The 18,678-nt window shown below is 38.1% G+C and overlaps 2 protein-coding genes across 2 annotated transcripts in view; one reads left to right on the top strand and one right to left on the bottom strand.

Annotated features, from left to right (window-relative positions):
- Window positions 1-18,678, bottom strand: part of LOC125248560 (NACHT, LRR and PYD domains-containing protein 12-like) — a 1,264,817-nt gene that overhangs the window by 904,653 nt on the left and 341,486 nt on the right. The gene's annotated exons all lie outside the window — the stretch shown is intronic.
- On the top strand, window positions 3,654-14,580 carry sgpp2 (sphingosine-1-phosphate phosphatase 2). The gene is made up of 5 exons (XM_048160690.1): window positions 3,654-3,987; window positions 4,545-4,706; window positions 6,931-7,110; window positions 9,317-9,406; window positions 11,428-14,580. Exons 1-5 carry the CDS (start codon window positions 3,739-3,741, stop codon window positions 11,989-11,991), a joined length of 1,245 nt encoding a protein of 414 aa, XP_048016647.1. The 5' UTR covers window positions 3,654-3,738; the 3' UTR covers window positions 11,992-14,580.

Below are 18,678 nucleotides of genomic sequence, written 5' to 3'. Positions count from 1 at the left end.
AGAAATAAATGTTTTTCTCCAAAATATGTTGGCCACAATTATTGGCACCCCTAGAATTTTTTATGAGTAAAATATCTCAAGTATATTCCCATTCATATTTACATTTTTTTAGCTCACCAGGGTGATCATGAACATGAAATTGTCCAGCCATGACTTCCTGTTCCACAGGAGTATAAACATGAGGAAACACAAAGGCCAAATTCCCTTAATCATTCATCACAATGAGAAAAAACAAACAATATAGTTCTGATGTGCAGCAAAAGATTGCTGAGCTTCACAAAATAGAAAGTGGCTGTAAGAAAATAGCTAAAGCATTGAAAATCCTCATTTCCACTATCAGGGCAATAATTAAGAAGTTCCAATTAACTAAAGATGTTACAAATCTGCCTGGAAGAGGATGTGTGTCTAAATTGTCCTAATGCGCGGTGAGGAGGAAAGTTTAAGTGGTCAAAGACTCTCCAAGGATCACAGCTGGAGAATTGCAGAGATTAGTTGAGTCTTGAGTCTCAGAAAGCCTAAAAAAAATGATCAAAAGCACCTACATCCCCACAAGTTGTTTGGGAGGGTTTCAAGAAAAATCCTCTGCTCTCATCCAGAAACAATCTCCAGCATATTCAGTTGTCAGTCAAGACTGGAACTTCAAACGGGACCGGCTTCTATGGTCAGATGAAACTAAAAAAAGAGCTTTTTGGCAGCAAACCCACCAGATGGGTTTGGTGCACACATGGATAAAAAGTACCCCATGCCCACGGTTAAATATACTGCTGGATCTTTAATGTTGGGCCTATTTTCTGCTGGAAGTCCTGGACATCTTGTTCAGATACATGGTATCATGGATTCTATCAAATACTAACAGATAAAAAAACAAAACCTGACTGCTTCTGCTAGAAATCTTATAATGGGCTGTAGTTGGATCATCCGTCGGGACAATAATCCACAACAAACATCAAAACCAGCACAAAAATGTGTCATTGAGCACAAAATGAAGCTTCTGCCATGGCCATCTCAGTCCCCTGACCTGAACCCAAAAGAAAATGAGTGGAGTGAACTGAAGAGAAGAAGCACCGACATGGAGCTAAGAATCTGAAGGATCTGGAGAGATTCTGAATGAAGGAATGGTCTCTGATCTCTTCTCGGGTGTTCTCCAAACTCATCAGGCATTGTAGAAGAAGACTCGGAGCTGTTATCTTGGCAAAAGGAGGTTGCAAAAAGAATTGAACAAAAGGGTGCCAATAATTGTGGCCAACGTGTTTTGGAGAAAAACATTTATTTCATAATGTTATTTTCCCCCCACTTTCATTTCTTTTCCTTCAATGAAAGGTTAGATTTTTGCTAATTTTATAAATTAAAGACCAAAAGGATAAACAATGCAGATTTATTTTTAGGGTCATCTTTGATCATATTTATGAAGGGTGCCAATAATTCTGACCACAACTGTATATTAGAGCTGCACAATTAATCGTAAAAAGATCACGATCTCGATTCGTGCTGCCACGCTGAGCCAAAGAGCAGTTTTGAACCACACAGTAGTTATTTCTGAGTTACAAATATCAAATTATCAAAGTTTAAAATTAGGATATAAACACTGATGTCTACGATAGCGATAAAAAAAGAGCAAACCGCCTTTTGAAACTAACTTGGGCTTCAAATAAGGGTTGTTTCAATTACAATTATAATTACACTAGGTGGCGACAAGTGACTGTTAAAACGTGTATTTGTCATTGAATCATTCATTCAAAAGTTTTGTTCAAAAACAATGATTCATCCAGTAATGAAACAAGTATTTACTAACTATAATACTATTTTATTTAAAATTAAATTTTGACAATTTAGTTGAATAACTGAATAACAAATGACAGACAAAGCAGAATCTCAGTAGCCTAAAAGAGATTTTTCTGAAAGGTAAAATTATTCTGCTCGTGCATATGAATATTTACATATTTAATTGTCCATATTTTAATTGAAGATACACAGATGAGGCATAACATTATGAGCACTGACACGTGAAGTGAATAACACTGATTATCTCTTCACCTGTTAGTGGGTGGGATTTAGGCAGCATATGGACATTTTGTCCTCAAAGTTGATGTGTTAGAAACAGGAAAAATGGGCAAGCGTAAGGATTTGAGCGAGTTTGACAAGAGCCAAATTGTGAGCATTCTCCAAAACTGCAGCTCTTGTGGGGTGTTTCCGGTCTGCAGTGGTCAGTATCTATCAAAAGTGGTTCAAGGAAGGAACAGTGGTGAACCGGCGACAGGGTCATAGGCTCAATAATGCACGTGGGGAGCGAAGGCTGGCCCGTGTGGTTTGATCCAACAGACGAGCTACTGTAGCTCAAATTGCTCAAGAAGTTAATGCTGGTTCTGATAGAATGGTGTGAGAATACACAGGGCATCACAGTTTGTTGAGTATGGAGCTGCATAGCTGCAGACCAGTCAGGATGCCCATGCTGACCCCTGTCCACCGCCAAAAGAGCCAACAGTGGACACGTGAGCATCAGAACTGGACCATGGAGCAATGGAAGAAGGTGGATACCACAGATACCACAGCACACCTTCAGGGGTCTAGTGGAGTCCATGCCTCGATGGGTCAGGGCTGTTTTGGCAGCAAAAGCGGGACCAACACAATATTAGAAAATCCCCAGAGTTAAATCAACTCTGCTCAGAGAACATATGGTCCCTCTCTACATAGAGTTAAAATAACACTGAAACAGAGTTAAAGTTAATGAGATAATATGCTGTTTGTGGAGTTGTTTAATCAGATCTTGAGAGATTTAATGTCTTTTATCTTCAGTTGATTTCATCTAAGGCTGTGGCTGGAAGTCCTTTGTAGTTATTGTGTTTCTCTTCAGTGATTATGCTTGTTAACAGCAGGTGTTCATCACTAATGCTAAATCATAACGTAATCACTTAATTATCTCATTAACTTTAACTCTGCTTCAGTGTTACTTTAACACTATATAGAGAGGGACCATATGTAATCTGAGCAGAGTTGATTTAACTCTGGGGATTTTGCTGGTCATAATGTTATGCCTGATCGGTGTATGTAATAGAGACACCGTTAATTGAGTGATTTCACTCAGTTAGGTTTTAATGAAAACGAAGATGTATGAATTGTACTTCAAATTCATGGAAATACTGAATAATAACCCCACTGATTACAATACAAAGTATTAAATTTAAAAATAATAACACTAGTAACAACATGCCACTCGGGTCAATTCTGGTGGCCCATCTTACCCCAAGGGTCTAATTATATCTTTTTTCTTCAAAATAAAAACTTTTACTTTTACTCCACAAATCTAAAAGCATTAATGTGTCCATAAATCCCTCATTAACAAACAGACACAATAAAAAAACTTTGATTTTCAACATAATACAATGTCATATCACTGTTTTCCATGGACACAACATTAGATCAGTTAACTTCAAAACTGACTAAATCTCACATATGTTGATATTCAGGTGAAATGACAAGCGTAGCCATTCACCAAAAGTGCTGAGACGAGATTTGAGAAAATGAAGGTGGGTGGGTAAGAAAATTACATGGCAGGAGTGACTCACCTGTGACAGGTCATTTTCCATGTGTAAACATGTCAGCCAATCAAAATAGCCATAAGCTTCTACGTCAGCTCACTTTCACGCTCTGTCACCTGCAGCTGTAAAACACACCTGTGAACGCGGGCTGGGCTGGGTGCGGTAGCGCGCGCGCGTGCCAGAGCTCAAACTTCGCGCGGCCATGTGGGGGGTCATCTCGTACCTGAACAGCCCCGAGCTGGTGGTCGGCTTCCAGCGGTGCTGCGGCCTGGTTCTGAGAGAGACTCGCTCGTTTACTCCTCAGAACGGATGCATAAACGCGAATGGATCCGACAAGGACGGTCCGGTCACGATCCACCGGCGCAAAGCGGAGCAGGTGGCGAACGGGACGTCACGCGCTCAAGACAGTAACTCCAACTATAAATGCGACAGTTCACAATATGAAATCAAAGTAAGTAAATCAGATTTAAAAGACGCTCTTCATTCAGCTGAATTGAAAACTTGAGTCTCTCCTAATTCAAAGACAGTGCGTTTAAAAACCAAATGCCAGACGACAAGATTTTCCTGTTTCTCTGGTTGGTTTAGAAAATCAGAAGTTTATTAAGCACATTGATCTCACCATGTTTTTCAAAATACATTTTTGTTTCTAATATAAACTGAAAGGTATAGATCACTTAAATTAAACATCTGCATTCAAATCTTTATGACATAGCTTGCATTAATAACACAATTTAACAAATAATAATGCTTATACCATATCAGTTGTTAATGTGGATTCAAATTTTGTATTTTCATAATTTGAGTGAACTATGAAAAAGTTAAACTTTTGATATTTGATGGTGCACAGATGAAAATGGTGCTACAGCCCTTCAAAATGTTAAAACAATATTTAAAAATAAAGTTTTATATTTCCATCTTAAATATTGAGGTCAACTACGAACTGCTTGTGATTCCTGTTTGTGGTTTGTTGACGTGATGAAGCAGTTTATTTGATTTCTCTGTGTACAGGAGCATCCCAGGCCTCATTATGAGGTGAGGAATTGGATTTTCTACTTCCTGTTTGTGACGTCGGCCACTTTGGGGCATGAGGTCTTTTACATCACCTTTCTGCCCTGCATCCACTGGAACCTCGACCCCTTCCTGTGCAGGAGACTCGTCAATGTGTGGGCTGTGAGTGGCTGAAAACACACACACACACACACACACACACACAAACGCCCTGATAAAATGATATTGTGTGCATAGACTTACTATACTGTTGGGTCTTTATCCACAATAGAAATAAAATGTCCTTGACAACATTTGAATTGGACGGCTGAAAAAAATGAACCACATAGTATAAAGCACATCATTACTCTTGCACATTTTCTCAGTGTTTCTGATCACTTTATGCTATTTCCATATAGGTTCCATATTTATGCTGTTTACATATAGTTTCCACAGCAACAGCATCAAACTGAATTTGATTGGTTCACCTCTGGAATCAATGTAGCTATTAATGAACTAACTTTAACATGAGAGGTGAAGTTATTCATGTTTTCAAAGTAACATTCAAAGAAGTTTCATTTTGAGTTGTTTTGCTATATCTCCTGACCTGACACTACTGAACCAGGGTTATTATTGTTAACTAAAACCTGAACCATTAAAGCATTTTTGTTACTTGAAATAAATGTTAACTGAAAAACTTGAACTTATTTTATTTGAGCTAGTTGCCAAAGCAACATATTTATGTTTTGTTTAGTGTAACTTTAAATACCAAAAAAAAAAATAATAATAATAATAAAAACTATATACACATTTTAAAAAAGCAAAATAGTAATACTAAAAAGAAAAAAAAAAGAAAAAAACACAATAAAATGACTGAAATGTGACCTAAAATTAACTTTTATGCTGTGTTAAAACCCTGTAACATCTTTTGTGTTCAAGGTCAAAAAAAGACCGGCCTTTTAAAAATTGCTTGTAAATCTCTCTTAATGCTATATTATCAGAAAATATTGGATTCAATCTTTTTATCAACTTGTTTTCTTTCAGTTAGGACAGGTTTTGTATATCTTTCTGTAACTGATCGATCGTAGGCCTCATTGATCTGAGTAGGCCTCACTGACCTCAGTTTTTGAGTGAAAAAATCGTCATTTGTGGATAAATTTGTCAATATTCAACAAAATATGGAAAACATTTGCACTGTTTATAACACTAGTGTGCTTTAATATTTAAACAGGAAGTTTGTTTTAAATACTTTTATCTTGTACAATATGGTGCAAAGTCACACTTGTGGTGTTCCTGGTCAAAAATGATCAGCCTTAAAGGGTTAGTTCACCCAAAAATGAAAATTCTGTCATTTATTACTCGCCCTCATGCCATTCCACACCCGTAAGACCTTCGTTAATCTTCAGAGCACAAAAATGAGATATTTTTGTTGAAATCCGATGGCTCCATGAGGCCAAGCAAGATAATGAACACTTTCAAATGCCCAGAAAGCTACTAAAGACATATTTGAAACAATTCATGTGTCAAGGTCTTATGGGTGTGGAACGACATGAGGGTGAGTAATTAATGACAGAAATTTCATTTTTGGGTGAACTAACCCTTTAAGTGTAACTCACAAAATGTTTTTAAAAATTCTCAACAAATTTTGGGGAAGTTGCTATACCCTGGGTGAGTAAAGTCAGTAAGTTTGTGTTCAATGCGCTAAACTTAACTAGCATTTTTGGGAAAAAGAAAATCCTCTCTGGGTCAAAATGACCTGAACACAACCTGAGGGGTAACACTGGAGTGCGTCACATAAATTTTGCAGTAATATTTGCTGTAACTGCTAACAAAAAGTACCAGAAAAGTACCATGTTTGGGAATGAAGTATGGTATTATTAACAACAGTACATTCTAAAAAATGCTGGGTTCAAAACAACCCAAGTTGGGTTGAAAATGCACAAACCCAGCAATTAGGTTGATTTAACCCAGTGATTGGGTTAAATATATTTGCCCAACGTGCTGGGTAGTTTTATTTAACTCAACTATTGTTTAAAAATGACTATATGGCTGGATTAAAATGAACCCAAAATAGGTTGGAAATTAAAAATCAGACACATAATTACTTGAGGCAACAATAATAATCAAAAGGTGAGTGTTTATTAATAAGCAATTTAATAAATCTTTATTGTTTTAATTAGTATTCATTAAACTTATTAATAAATGTTCATTTCCAACATATTTTAGGTTCATTTTAAGCAAGCATTACAGTCATTTTTAAACAATAGTTGAGTTAAACAAAACTACCCAGCAGGTTGGGCAAACATTTAACCCAACTGCTGGGTCCAGTTTCAACCCAACTTGCGTTGTTTTTAACCCAGCAACCCAGCCTCATTTACATCTCATTTCTCATTCTCTCTCTCTACAGGTGGTGATGTATATTGGGCAAGTGATGAAGGATATTTTAAAGCTGCCCCGTCCTCCATCGCCCCCTGTGGTCAAACTGGAGACGCGTGTGGATGCGGAGTACGGATTGCCATCCACACACGCCATGGCAGCAACAGCCATCTCATTCACACTGCTTCTCAGTGCTCACGAGAGAGTAAAGGTCAGACACACACACTCGATTGAGAACGTTTTGAGTGTGGCTCACTTTTGCATAGTTTATTGAAGGGGGCGTGGCCATCTCTCCATCAGTCAGCCCAAGTCCCGCCCACACATCTGTTGTGTGGCATCATAATGAACTCTCAGTAAATGACTGTCAGTCAGTGTCAGTTATAGATGGTGCTATTCATCAGCTTTCAAAGCCTTGACTATTGACGGTGTTTCCAAATATTGGGTCAAATCTCAGTCTAAACCTATAAACGTACATCTGTGCTTCTTTAAAGTCAGAGATTTTAAAACAGGCCACACAGTAGCACACGTATATAAGCATTATAAAACTTTATTAGTGGACTGTAAAGTTGCATTCCCTTAACCCTCAGGTGCTGCTCATGGAATAGTTATGATCCATTTTATTACCTGTTAATCACTTTTTGAGCATATTTCCAATTTCCAACTTAATCTGTCTTAAATCTTGAATGCTTTGGAGCACAGACTGAAGCTTGGTCTCTTTTTAAAGACAACACTTGGCAGATTATTGCTGAAGACATAAAAAATGTAAAAATAATAAAGTTATAGAAATTATAGAATTATAATGCATAAAAATACTATTTTAAAATTTTACATGAAATATATGTTTTACTCTAAAACTGTGTAAAACAATGTTTTACTCTAAAACTCAATCAAAGCCATAAGTCTAAACAAGCTGTGCTCCAAATTTGAGGTTGATATCTCAAAAAATGAGCTTTCAGTAAGATTTTGTTTTGGTGCAGTACCAAACGTTTCCACTAGATGAAATTCGCTTCCCATTCGTTTCCAATATGGTCATTTTTGCCCGCAAACAGTACGTGTGACAATGTTTTTCAGGACCTTTTAACCTTTTTGAATCATGTTCATTTTTTTTTTTTTTTTGTTCACATAGCAAGTGCCAAAACCTTTACCAAGTTTTGTATCATTTCGCTGAAGTAAAAAATTCTAAAATAAATTAAATTTTTTTTTTTTTTTTTTTTTGTCCGAACAACACCAGAGGGTTAAAAGTGTAGTTTTGCTGTTTTTGGTATTCTTCTTCTTTATATATGTAGTAATTTATTTATTTATTTTAAAAATGTGATGTTTATTTTATTTCAAACAAGGTAATATGAGTAAGGATCAATGTTGGTGAAGCTAATTTGGAACCCTAGTCAAAATATCTTCTTAAATGTTTCAAATATGATATATAAAGATGATATATATTAAAACCAGAGAAGTTGTTACACTACCATTCAAAAGTTTGGGGGTTTATTTTTTAAAATAAATGAATACTTTTATTCAGAAAGGATGTATTAAATTGATGAAAAGTGACAGGAAGGTCATTTATAACATTACAAAAGATTCTATTTCAGATATATGCTGTTCTTTTGAACTTTCTATTCATCAAATAATTCTAAAAACATTGATAATCAGAAATGTTTCTTGAGCATCAAATCATCATATTAGAATAATTTCTGAAGGATCATGTGACACTGAAGACTGGAGTAATGATGCTGAAAATACAGCTTTGATCACAGGAATAAATTACATTTTAAATTAAATAAAAACTAAAAAAGGCCATTCCAGTCAATTATACATGAGCTCTACTGTCCCAGAATCCACTGAGCCTATTCAGGAAACGTTCTTCATTAACTTCCTGTGAAAGACCCCCAGCTGACAGAGGAAGAAAGAGAGGAAAGGAGAGAGAGACAGATGGAGGAACAGGGAGACGGATAGAGTAAGACAGAACAGAGGAGGTGGGGCAGCTTCATGAATATGTAAAGACTCTTCCAATGTTGTCAGTGATTAACAGAGTCCTGAATAAATCCAGTGGGAAGAGCACATGTCAGGAGAGAAAGGGATGTTATTAGAAGAGCTGCCAGACAGAAAACACAGAGAGAGAGAGAGAGGAAGAGACGACGAGGAAAGATGGATGAGAGGATGTTTTGAGTCTTTAGTTTCCAGCTGGAACAGCTTGATTGGGTTATCTTTCATGCTGCACCACTGTTTTTAAAGGAGCAGTTCATCCTAAAATAAAAATGCAGTCATTAACTCACCCTCTTGTTGTTATAAACTCCCTCACTCACTCATGATTCACACACACAAAAGAGATTTTGCAGAATGTGGCATCAGACTGACTGTAAATAATATAATGTTAATTTTTGACTGAAATGCTTGTTTAATCAGGTGTTTTTGTGTCTTAGTTCCCGTTTGAGCTGGGATTGATTGTGGCCGTGGTTCTGTCTGCACTGGTGTGTCTGAGTCGTCTTTATACCGGCATGCACTCGGTTCTGGTGAGTCTGGAGGAGAGACACTTTAAAATGAACAGGCACTTTTGAGTTTGATATGAAAAATTTATACTCCTGTATTATTCATATAGTCTGGATAGTCTCCATAGATTTTACCTCTAGTTCCTTTAATACAGCAGTTGTGTTAGTGGATGTGAAGAAGGCAAACATTTGGCCTATTGCTCATGCTTATAATATGTGATATTTATTATTATTAAATATTTAATAGAAAATAATAGTCTTGATGTTTGCTGTATATATGTGTATGTGTATATAATATATCAAGATTTTATTTAATATGTATGATGGAAAAACTTACCACCGTTTCTTTTAGAGTTTTTTCCCCCCAATTTTTGAAATGATTATTTTTAAATGCATTATGCCTCTTAGTTAATGTGAGCTCATAAATGCATCCATAATTATTACAATTAGCAAAATGCTGTTTAACATTTCATTTTAGCATTAAATATAGCTGTTAATTTGTAGTTTTGGATATTTATTTTAGAGTTTTAGATTAGCATTTCACATTGCAGGTCACCTGCCCATATAGAAATCACTCAGAACACCCTAGCAACCGCATAGCAACACGTTAACAACCACTCAAAACGCCCTATCAATCGCATAGCAACACGATAACCACAAAGATCACAATTGCAACAAGCTAGAAACATTCTAACAACCACTTAGAACACCCTAGTAATCGCATAGCAACACAATAACAACCACTCAGAACACCCTAGCAACCCCATAGCAACACGTTAAACATCGTAACAACCACTTAGTACACCCTAGCAACTGCATAGCAGCATGCTAACAACCATTTAGAACACCTTGCAACCAGCTAGAAACATTAACAACCACTCAAAACACCCTAGTAACAAGATTACAGCTCAGAGCACCCTAGGAACCACATAGCTACAAGTAAACCATTTAGAACACCTTGTAACCAGCCAGAAGCATCTTAACAACCACTTATAACATCTTAGCAACTGCATAGCAACACATTAACAGCCACTTAGAGCACCCTAGCAACCACATAGCAACTTAACCACTCAGAAAACCCTAGCAACCCCATAGCATCGCGATAACCACTAAGATCACCCTTGCAACAAGAAACATTCTAACAACCACTTAGAACACCCTATCAACCCCATAGCAAAAAGTTAACCATTGAAAACACTCTTGCAACCAGCTAGAAACATCTTAAAAACCACTTAGAACACCCTAGCAACTGCATAGTAGCATGTTAACAACCATTTAGAACACCTTGCAAACAGCTAGAAACCACTCAAAGCACCCTAACAACCACAAAGCAACAAGATTACCACTCAGAGAACCCTAGCAGCTGCATAGCAACACGTTAACAACCACTTGGAGCACCCTAGCAACCACATGGCAACATAACCTCTCAGAACACCATAGCAACTATATAGCAACATATAAACCATTTAGAACACCCTTGCAAGCAGTGAGAAACATCTTAACAACCACTCAAAACACCCTAGCAACCCCATAGCGACACATAAACCATTTAGAACACCCATGCAACCAGCTAACATCTTAACTACCACTTACACCATAGCAACCGCATAGCAACACGTTAACATCCATTTAGAACACCTTGCAACCAGCTAAAAAGATCTTAACAACCACTCAAAATGCCCTAGCAACCACATAGCAACATGTAAACCATTTAGAACACCCTTGCAACCAGCTAGAAATATTAACAACCACTCAGAGCACCCTAGCAACTACATAGCAACATAACCACTAAGAACACCCTAGCAACTACATAGCAACACAATAACCACTCAGAACACCATAGCAACTACATAGCAACATAACCACTCAGAACACTTTTGCAACCAGCTAGAAAATGAGTACATTTTTGATAATTATGCCATAAAATATGCATTATAGTGTCAATATGACTGTTCATAAAACTGGTTGAGCTGCAAGAATCTAGAATTACAGACTCTGATACTAATGACAGGAAGCTAAAGTGAATCTTCCTTTCTTCCTGTCAGGATGTGATTTGTGGCGTTGTAATTTCAGCCGTCATCATGGCCGTGTCGTACCCGTACTGGGGAACCGTTGACTTCCTGCAGCTCCACAGCCCCATCTCCCCTGTCGTGGCAGTGGTACTGCCTCTCTTCCTGTCCTACAAGTACCCAGAACTAGACCATTACAGCACCACACGGGGGGACACCACCATTATTTTAGCATGCAGTGCGGGATGTTCGATTGGATACTGGGTGAATGAGCGTTTGGGCTTGACCTTTGACCTAGTCGGGCCTTTTCCAGTGGCTCTGCCACCTCTGACCCTTGCGGCCTTGGGCCTCGGTGTGGCACGGTTCCTGGTGGGGTTAGTGATGCTGGTCCTGACCCGGCAGACGGTGCGCTGGGCAAGCCTGCGGGTGCTCTGCCGGATTTACGGAGTGTCTGTGAGTGACGTTGACGCACGCAGGAGGAAAGAGATCGAAGTGCCGTATAAGTTCAGCACGTATGTTTCCATTGGACTGGTCAACAGTATCTTGGTGAACAGAGTGTTTGTGATGATGGGACTTTGGGATTTGGGAAATTCTGTGTAATTTCTCAGTGTTTACAGGCGACTTTGAACAGAATCCCTCTACATCATAGATTCTCAGGGAGAAATTTACATTAGTCTTTGTCCAGAAATGACTTGCACATTTAACCTAACTTCTCACATTAAACAGGATTTGAAATTTTGAAACATTTTGAAAACTGAATTACAGTTTTTGGATGTTTTGTGTTAGGGCTGGGTAAAAAAACAATAGACTTAACCGATTCACATTTTTATGAACCGATATCAATTTGTAAATCCCAAGAATCAATCTTTTAGTCTATGAATGAACAGAACATTGTAGCGTGCCTCCCATCCATTAAATCACAATAAGCTTTGTTACTTTTGATATTAAACAAAGTCTCATATTTCAAATTATGTCCATTTTATTTACGAAATTCAAACAATACCATTTTGGCACTCTTTAACATGGCATGGCAGATTGCTGTTGCCGCCTCAGTTCAAGTGAAGGGGCAGTGTGGAGCGCACGTGAAACGATCATCTCTTTGTCTTTACTACCAGTTACAGCGCGAAATAAACATGAATGAACATCAGAAGGTATGTTAAGTGTTACAGTACAACTTACAGAAATCCGTATCATGTCTCATGTAAACGCTCAATCTCAAACCGTAGAAAGATGTCATAAAACAGCTTGTTAACAATAGCTATGTCACGTAACCTCACATTTACCTCAGAAAAGCCATTCAGTGAGCATGAACTCATGAGTCAGCTAGAAAAATGAACTCTAGATTGGAGCTTTTTAAATATGCACCATATTACTTGTTCATTATATTTTTATTGTTCTTCAAAATGTATGTCTGAAATCAGTCACATTTGACAGCCACCATTGAAATGTTTATATTTAAAAATTAATTGGAGTAGAAACATAATTATGTAAGTTAGTATTATAACTTTATTATGACGCTTCTTTGTGTTTAATAAGTGTTTGTATACAAACTTTTTGGGTTAACAGTTACAAATGTAACCATGGTTCCCTGAGAAGGGGAACGAGACACTGCGTCTAACAAGATGTCGGGGTACGACTTGTCAGACGCAGTGTCTCGTCCCCCTTCTCAGGGAACCATGGTTACATTTGTAAATGTTAACCTGGGAAGTGTGAATCTGAGACACAGTGCGAGTTCCCATTCAAAAAGGGACTTATTTTAAACTTCAATATTATAGTAATATAGTAACCTACCAACTGACTCCATGTATAGTGTACAGCATTAGTTGAGGGATTTTTGTTTCCTTAAGAAAAAAAGCCATGTAGCGTGCCTGATATATATGCAAAATAATTGATATCAAATTGAATTGAATCGGAATCGAATCTAATCGCAAGCTTGTGAATCGAAATTGAATCGAATTGTGAAATTTGTGTCAATACCCAGCCCTATTTTGTGTCATTTCGCTAGCATTTTTAAAGGAATGTTCTTGCTTAAATACAAGCTAAAGGTGAAGTGTGTAATTTCTGTGCCACAAGAATCACCAAATGAAATCAGACACCTGAACAAAGGTTAATGGAAAAAAGGCTAATAAATTATTAACTCGATGCCCATCTGCTATAAAGTAATGCAGGAGTCCTAAAACCCAGAATTTAGTTGCCATTTGTGTGTATGTGTGAGTTGTTGTGTTTTTTTTTTTACCAGTAAAAATCGCGTTCTGGGGGCAACCCGTGGCAACAATGTAAAAGTAGCCAAATTGCGCAGAAAAAATGTGGACTTGGTAACACTGAAATAAAGACTGAAAGAGTTGTCGGAAGCTACACTAGTTAATGTGTTAACTCTTGTGACTGTAGTGTAGCTTATTGATCACCTAACTTTAACTTTTTACTTTTACCGATTAAAGTAGAAACATCAAAGTTTGTGAATATTATCTTGCACAACAAACGTGCAACAAATGAACAAAACGTATAAGAATCATAAACTTTTGTTGGACTCAGAGCATATTTTCTGCTATAATCCAATAGCCAATGGAAAAATCCTTTAGGGTTTTTGGTGAGGGAACCAGGGTGATTTGAACTTCTAGTTTAGCCTACAAAATTAAGTCATCCCTCCAACGTTCTAGTGGTCAGACAGACAGTCCTGCCCTAAACCGCATTGGTTGAGTCAGTGTTGATGTTAACGATCAAATAAATAGAGTGATATTTTAATCACACTTTTTGTGGGATCATCCAATGTATGCCTCACATGAAGATGGGATACGAGAACATTACACATTTCACCTTTATATTCTCTGGAGAGGAACTGGCAAACTGTTGATTTCTACATTCGGCTTGTACTTTTAGTTGTAAAAAGTGCAAAAAATTAACTTTGATTGAAAGTTCGTTTTTATCAGATGATGTTTATGACATAATTTTTACTAACACATAACACCTGTTATAAAATGCTTTGACTGCCTCAACTCTATGAACATTTGTCCTATTACTTTTTTTTTACCATATAGTTATGCATTTGATATTTATTACAAAATGCTGAAGAACATATTTAGTACTTTGGCATTCAGGATGTGTGTTTATGAGCTTTTACAGATGTGGTGAAGGAAATGAATAAACACAATAAAAATGGCACTTAAAAAAGTGTCGCCTCTCTCCATCTGCCTCCATTTCTCCGTCTGTTTGTTTTGCGTTTTTAAAGTGTTGATGTAGACGGTTTAACAGTTCATAAACACTACAGAAACCACAAACACGCCTCTCATGTAGCCACAAACCCTTACAAACGCAGTGTACACACAGACCATCCTTACACACACAAATTAAAGACACGCCATAATAGCCTCTAATCTCTTTCCCTCTTATACATATAGTTCAGACACACAGAAAGACACTCCTAACTCGACTTTTTCACATATTTAGAATAACATTAAGGTCATTAAATATATGAAATAACACATGGAAATATGGGAAGCTAATCAGGTCATTTTATCCAAGCTTTTAGGGTTTTAATATCATGTTCAGTCAAATGCCTGCCTGGTATCATTTATCTGGAGATCAGGTGGAGCCCGTCTCTAGCGCTGACCTTTCTGATAGCCTGTTAAACTAGACACTTCCTCTCATCTGCCATCTCAAACCACACACACAGATTTTGTCTTGTTAATCAGTGATCTGGAATCCTGTTTAATGTGTTACAGCTGAAATGTATTCAAACACACGAGTTTCTTTTAATATGCCTAGTCAACAGCAGACATTTACACTTGGTTTTCAAGCATCAGTGCAGTTGGAGTTGTTTAACACCCTGATACACACACATACACACACACACCGACACGCTCAAATTGCTTTTAACAGACATACAGGTAACACAACTTCATTCATCATTCATCATGATAAGATCCATTAGCTTGGGAATAAGCACACTGTCTCACTGTTATTTACTGCCTACTTATTAAGTGAGTCTCTGATTCCTCTTCTGTGAGGAGGGTGAAAGAAACATGCAGTTGGCAAATAACATCACTTCAGCCAAATGTATATTTATTATAATGATAAATGCATACAGTTAGTGTTGGTGGTATGGTTCTGTTCTGGTCAAACTCCACACGCCCATCCAATTCAATTCACATTTATTTGTATAGCGCTTTTCACGATACATATCGTTTCAAAGCAGCTTTACAGAGAATGCATGTCAACATTGCAATTTAAAGAATGCAGTTAGCAAATAATGTAATAATTTAAAAGCAAATGGAGAATAATTAGCGTAGCTGCTGTTCATAACATTAAGCAAAGATAGTCATGGGCAATTGATCTGGTATGAGATGCATTACGTGAATTCTTGGCTAAAGAGATGCGTCTTTAATCTAGATTTAAACTGGGTGAGTGAGTCTGAGCCCCGAACATTATCAGGAAGGCTATTCCAGAGTTTCGGAGCCAAATGTGAAAACGCTCTCCCTCCTTTAGTGGACTTAGATATTCTAGGTACAACCAGACGTCCAGAGTTTTGTGATCTTAAAGAGCGTGAAGGTTTGTAGGGCGATAGAAGATCGGTTAAGTACACAGGAGCTAAACCATTTAGAGCCTTATAGGTCATTAGCAATACTTTATAATCGATACGGAACTTAATAGGTAAAATTGGTGTTATATGATCATATTTTCTTGACCTGGTAAGAACTCTAGCAGCTGCATTTTGTACTAATTGTAGCTTATTTATTGAGGAAGCAGGACAACCAGCTAATAATGCATTACAGTAATCTAGTCGAGACGTCATGAAAGCATGAACTAACTTTTCTGCATCAGAAATAGATAACATATTCGGTATCTTATGTTTCTGAGGTGGAAGAAAGCTGTTTATGTAACATAAGAAATATGATTTTCAAAGCACAAGTTGCTGTCTAATATAACACCCAGGTCTTTAACTGTTGAGGATCTAGTAACAGTACATCCTTCTAAATGCAGATTGTAGTCTGAGAGATTCTGTGTACAGGTTTTTGATAGAAGATTTAATTTAATAGAAGAAAATTACTAGTCATCCACTGTTTTACTTCTTTAACAGACTCTTTCAGACTGGATAATTTAGAGATTTCATCTGGTTGTGTTGAAATATATAACTGAGAACTAATTCCATGCAGTCATGCTTGGACAGAGCGGGGAGAGCAGCAAGTCAACCCCGCCTTGGGGTACAGAACAGATCCAGTAATCATACATACATAAATTACACAATCAGAATTTACATGAGTTGTTGTAAACAAGTTAAAATACACGAGGAAGGATGATACAATGAAATTACTGTATGCAGAAGACAGTGGTAAACAGACATCAGATTAGATTCCAGATTCCAGCTGGATGGAGTTGAGGATGGAGGGGGAGTTAAATGCAGCGTGCAGCTGAGCAATAGAGAGAATGAATGAATGAATGAGGATTTAAATGAACCGCTGTGATAGGTGTCACAACTGGATTGGAACACATCAGAAACAGCTGACTGTCAGCTGGTGCAAGCTTGACTGACGTGGCCTGAACTAACCAGAAGCTTGATTTCTCTTTTTTCAGCATGATTTTAGGCTAGAATTAATATATACAGGAAAGTGTATATTTTAATGCTATAGCCTAATAGGTCTTGCCATCCATCCATCCACTGTCATACTATCCATCCATCCATCCATCCATCCATCGTCATACTATCCATCCATCCATCCATCCATCCACTGTCATACTATCCATCCATCCATCCATCCATCGTCATACTATCCATCCATCCATCTATCCATACACTGTCATACTATCCATCCATCTGTCCATCCATCAATCCATCCATCCATCCACTGTCATACTATCCATCCATCCGTCCATCATCCATCCATCCATCCATCCACTGTCATACTATCCATCCATCCATCCGTCCATCCATCCATCCATCTGTCCATCCATCCATCCACTGTCATACTATCCATCCATCTGTCCATCCATCAATCCATCCACTGTCAAACTATCCATCCATCTGTCCATCCATCAATCCATCCATCCATCCATCCATCCACTGTCATACTATCCATCCATCTGTCCATCCATCAATCCATCCATCCACTGTCATACTATCCATCCATCTGTCCATCCATCAATCCATCCATCCATCCACTGTCATACTATCCATCCATCCGTCCATCCATCCATCCATCCATCCATCCACTGTCATACTATCCATCCATCCATCCGTCCATCCATCCATCCACTGTCATACTATCCATCCATCTGTCCATCCATCAATCCATCCACTGTCATACTATCCATCCATCCGTCCATCCATCCATCCATCCATCCATCCATCCATCCATCCATCCATCCACTGTCATACTATCCATCCATCCATCCGTCCATCCATCCATCCACTGTCATACTATCCATCCATCCATCCACTGTCATACTATCCATCCATCTGTCCATCCATCCATCCATCCACTGTCATACTATCCATCCGTCCATCCATCCATCCATCCATCATCCATCCACTGTCATACTATCCATCCATCCATCCATCCATCCATCCATCCATCAATCCATCCATCCATCCACTGTCATACTATCCATCCGTCCATCCATCCATCCATCCATCCATCCATCCATCCATCTGTCCATCCATCAATCCATCCACTGTCAAACTATCCATCCATCTGTCCATCCATCAATCCATCCATCCATCCATCCACTGTCATACTATCATCTATCCATCCATCCACTGTCATACTATCCATCCATCTGTCCATCCATCAATCCATCCCCTGTCATACTATCCATCCATCTGTCCATCCATCCATCCATCCATCCATCCATCCATCCACTGTCATACTATCCATCCGTCCATCCATCCATCCATCCATCCATCCATCCATCCACTGTCATACTATCCATCCATCCATCCATCCATCCATCCATCCATCCATCAATCCATCCATCCATCCACTGTCATACTATCCATCCGTCCATCCATCCATCCATCCATCCATCCATCCATCCATCCACTGTCATACTATCCATCCATCCATCCATCCATCCATCCATCCATCCACTGTCATACTATCCATCCATCCATCCACTGTCATACTATCCATCCATCCATCCATCCATCATCCACTGTCATACTATCCATCCATCCATCCATCCATCCATCCACTGTCATACTATCCATCCATCCATCCATCCATCCACTGTCATACTATCCATCCGTCCATCCATCCATCCACTGTCATACTATTCATCCGTCCATCCATCCAT

The sequence above is a fragment of the Megalobrama amblycephala genome, linkage group LG16, assembly GCF_018812025.1.
Source record: "Megalobrama amblycephala isolate DHTTF-2021 linkage group LG16, ASM1881202v1, whole genome shotgun sequence".
Taxonomy (NCBI): domain Eukaryota; kingdom Metazoa; phylum Chordata; class Actinopteri; order Cypriniformes; family Xenocyprididae; genus Megalobrama; species Megalobrama amblycephala.
Note: the sequence above shows the minus strand (reverse complement) of the source record. Positions and strands in the feature narration are given on the sequence as shown.

Bases quoted from the DNA above. Each gene is read 5' to 3' on its own strand.
- sgpp2 (XM_048160690.1), top strand. From the start codon at position 3,739: ATGTGGGGGGTCATCTCGTACCTGAACAGCCCCGAGCTGGTGGTCGGC. The intron at 4,707-6,930 runs GTGAGTGGCTGA...CTCTCTCTACAG, and splicing joins GACTCGTCAATGTGTGGGCT to GTGGTGATGTATATTGGGCA. The intron at 7,111-9,316 runs GTCAGACACACA...TTTGTGTCTTAG, and splicing joins GTGCTCACGAGAGAGTAAAG to TTCCCGTTTGAGCTGGGATT.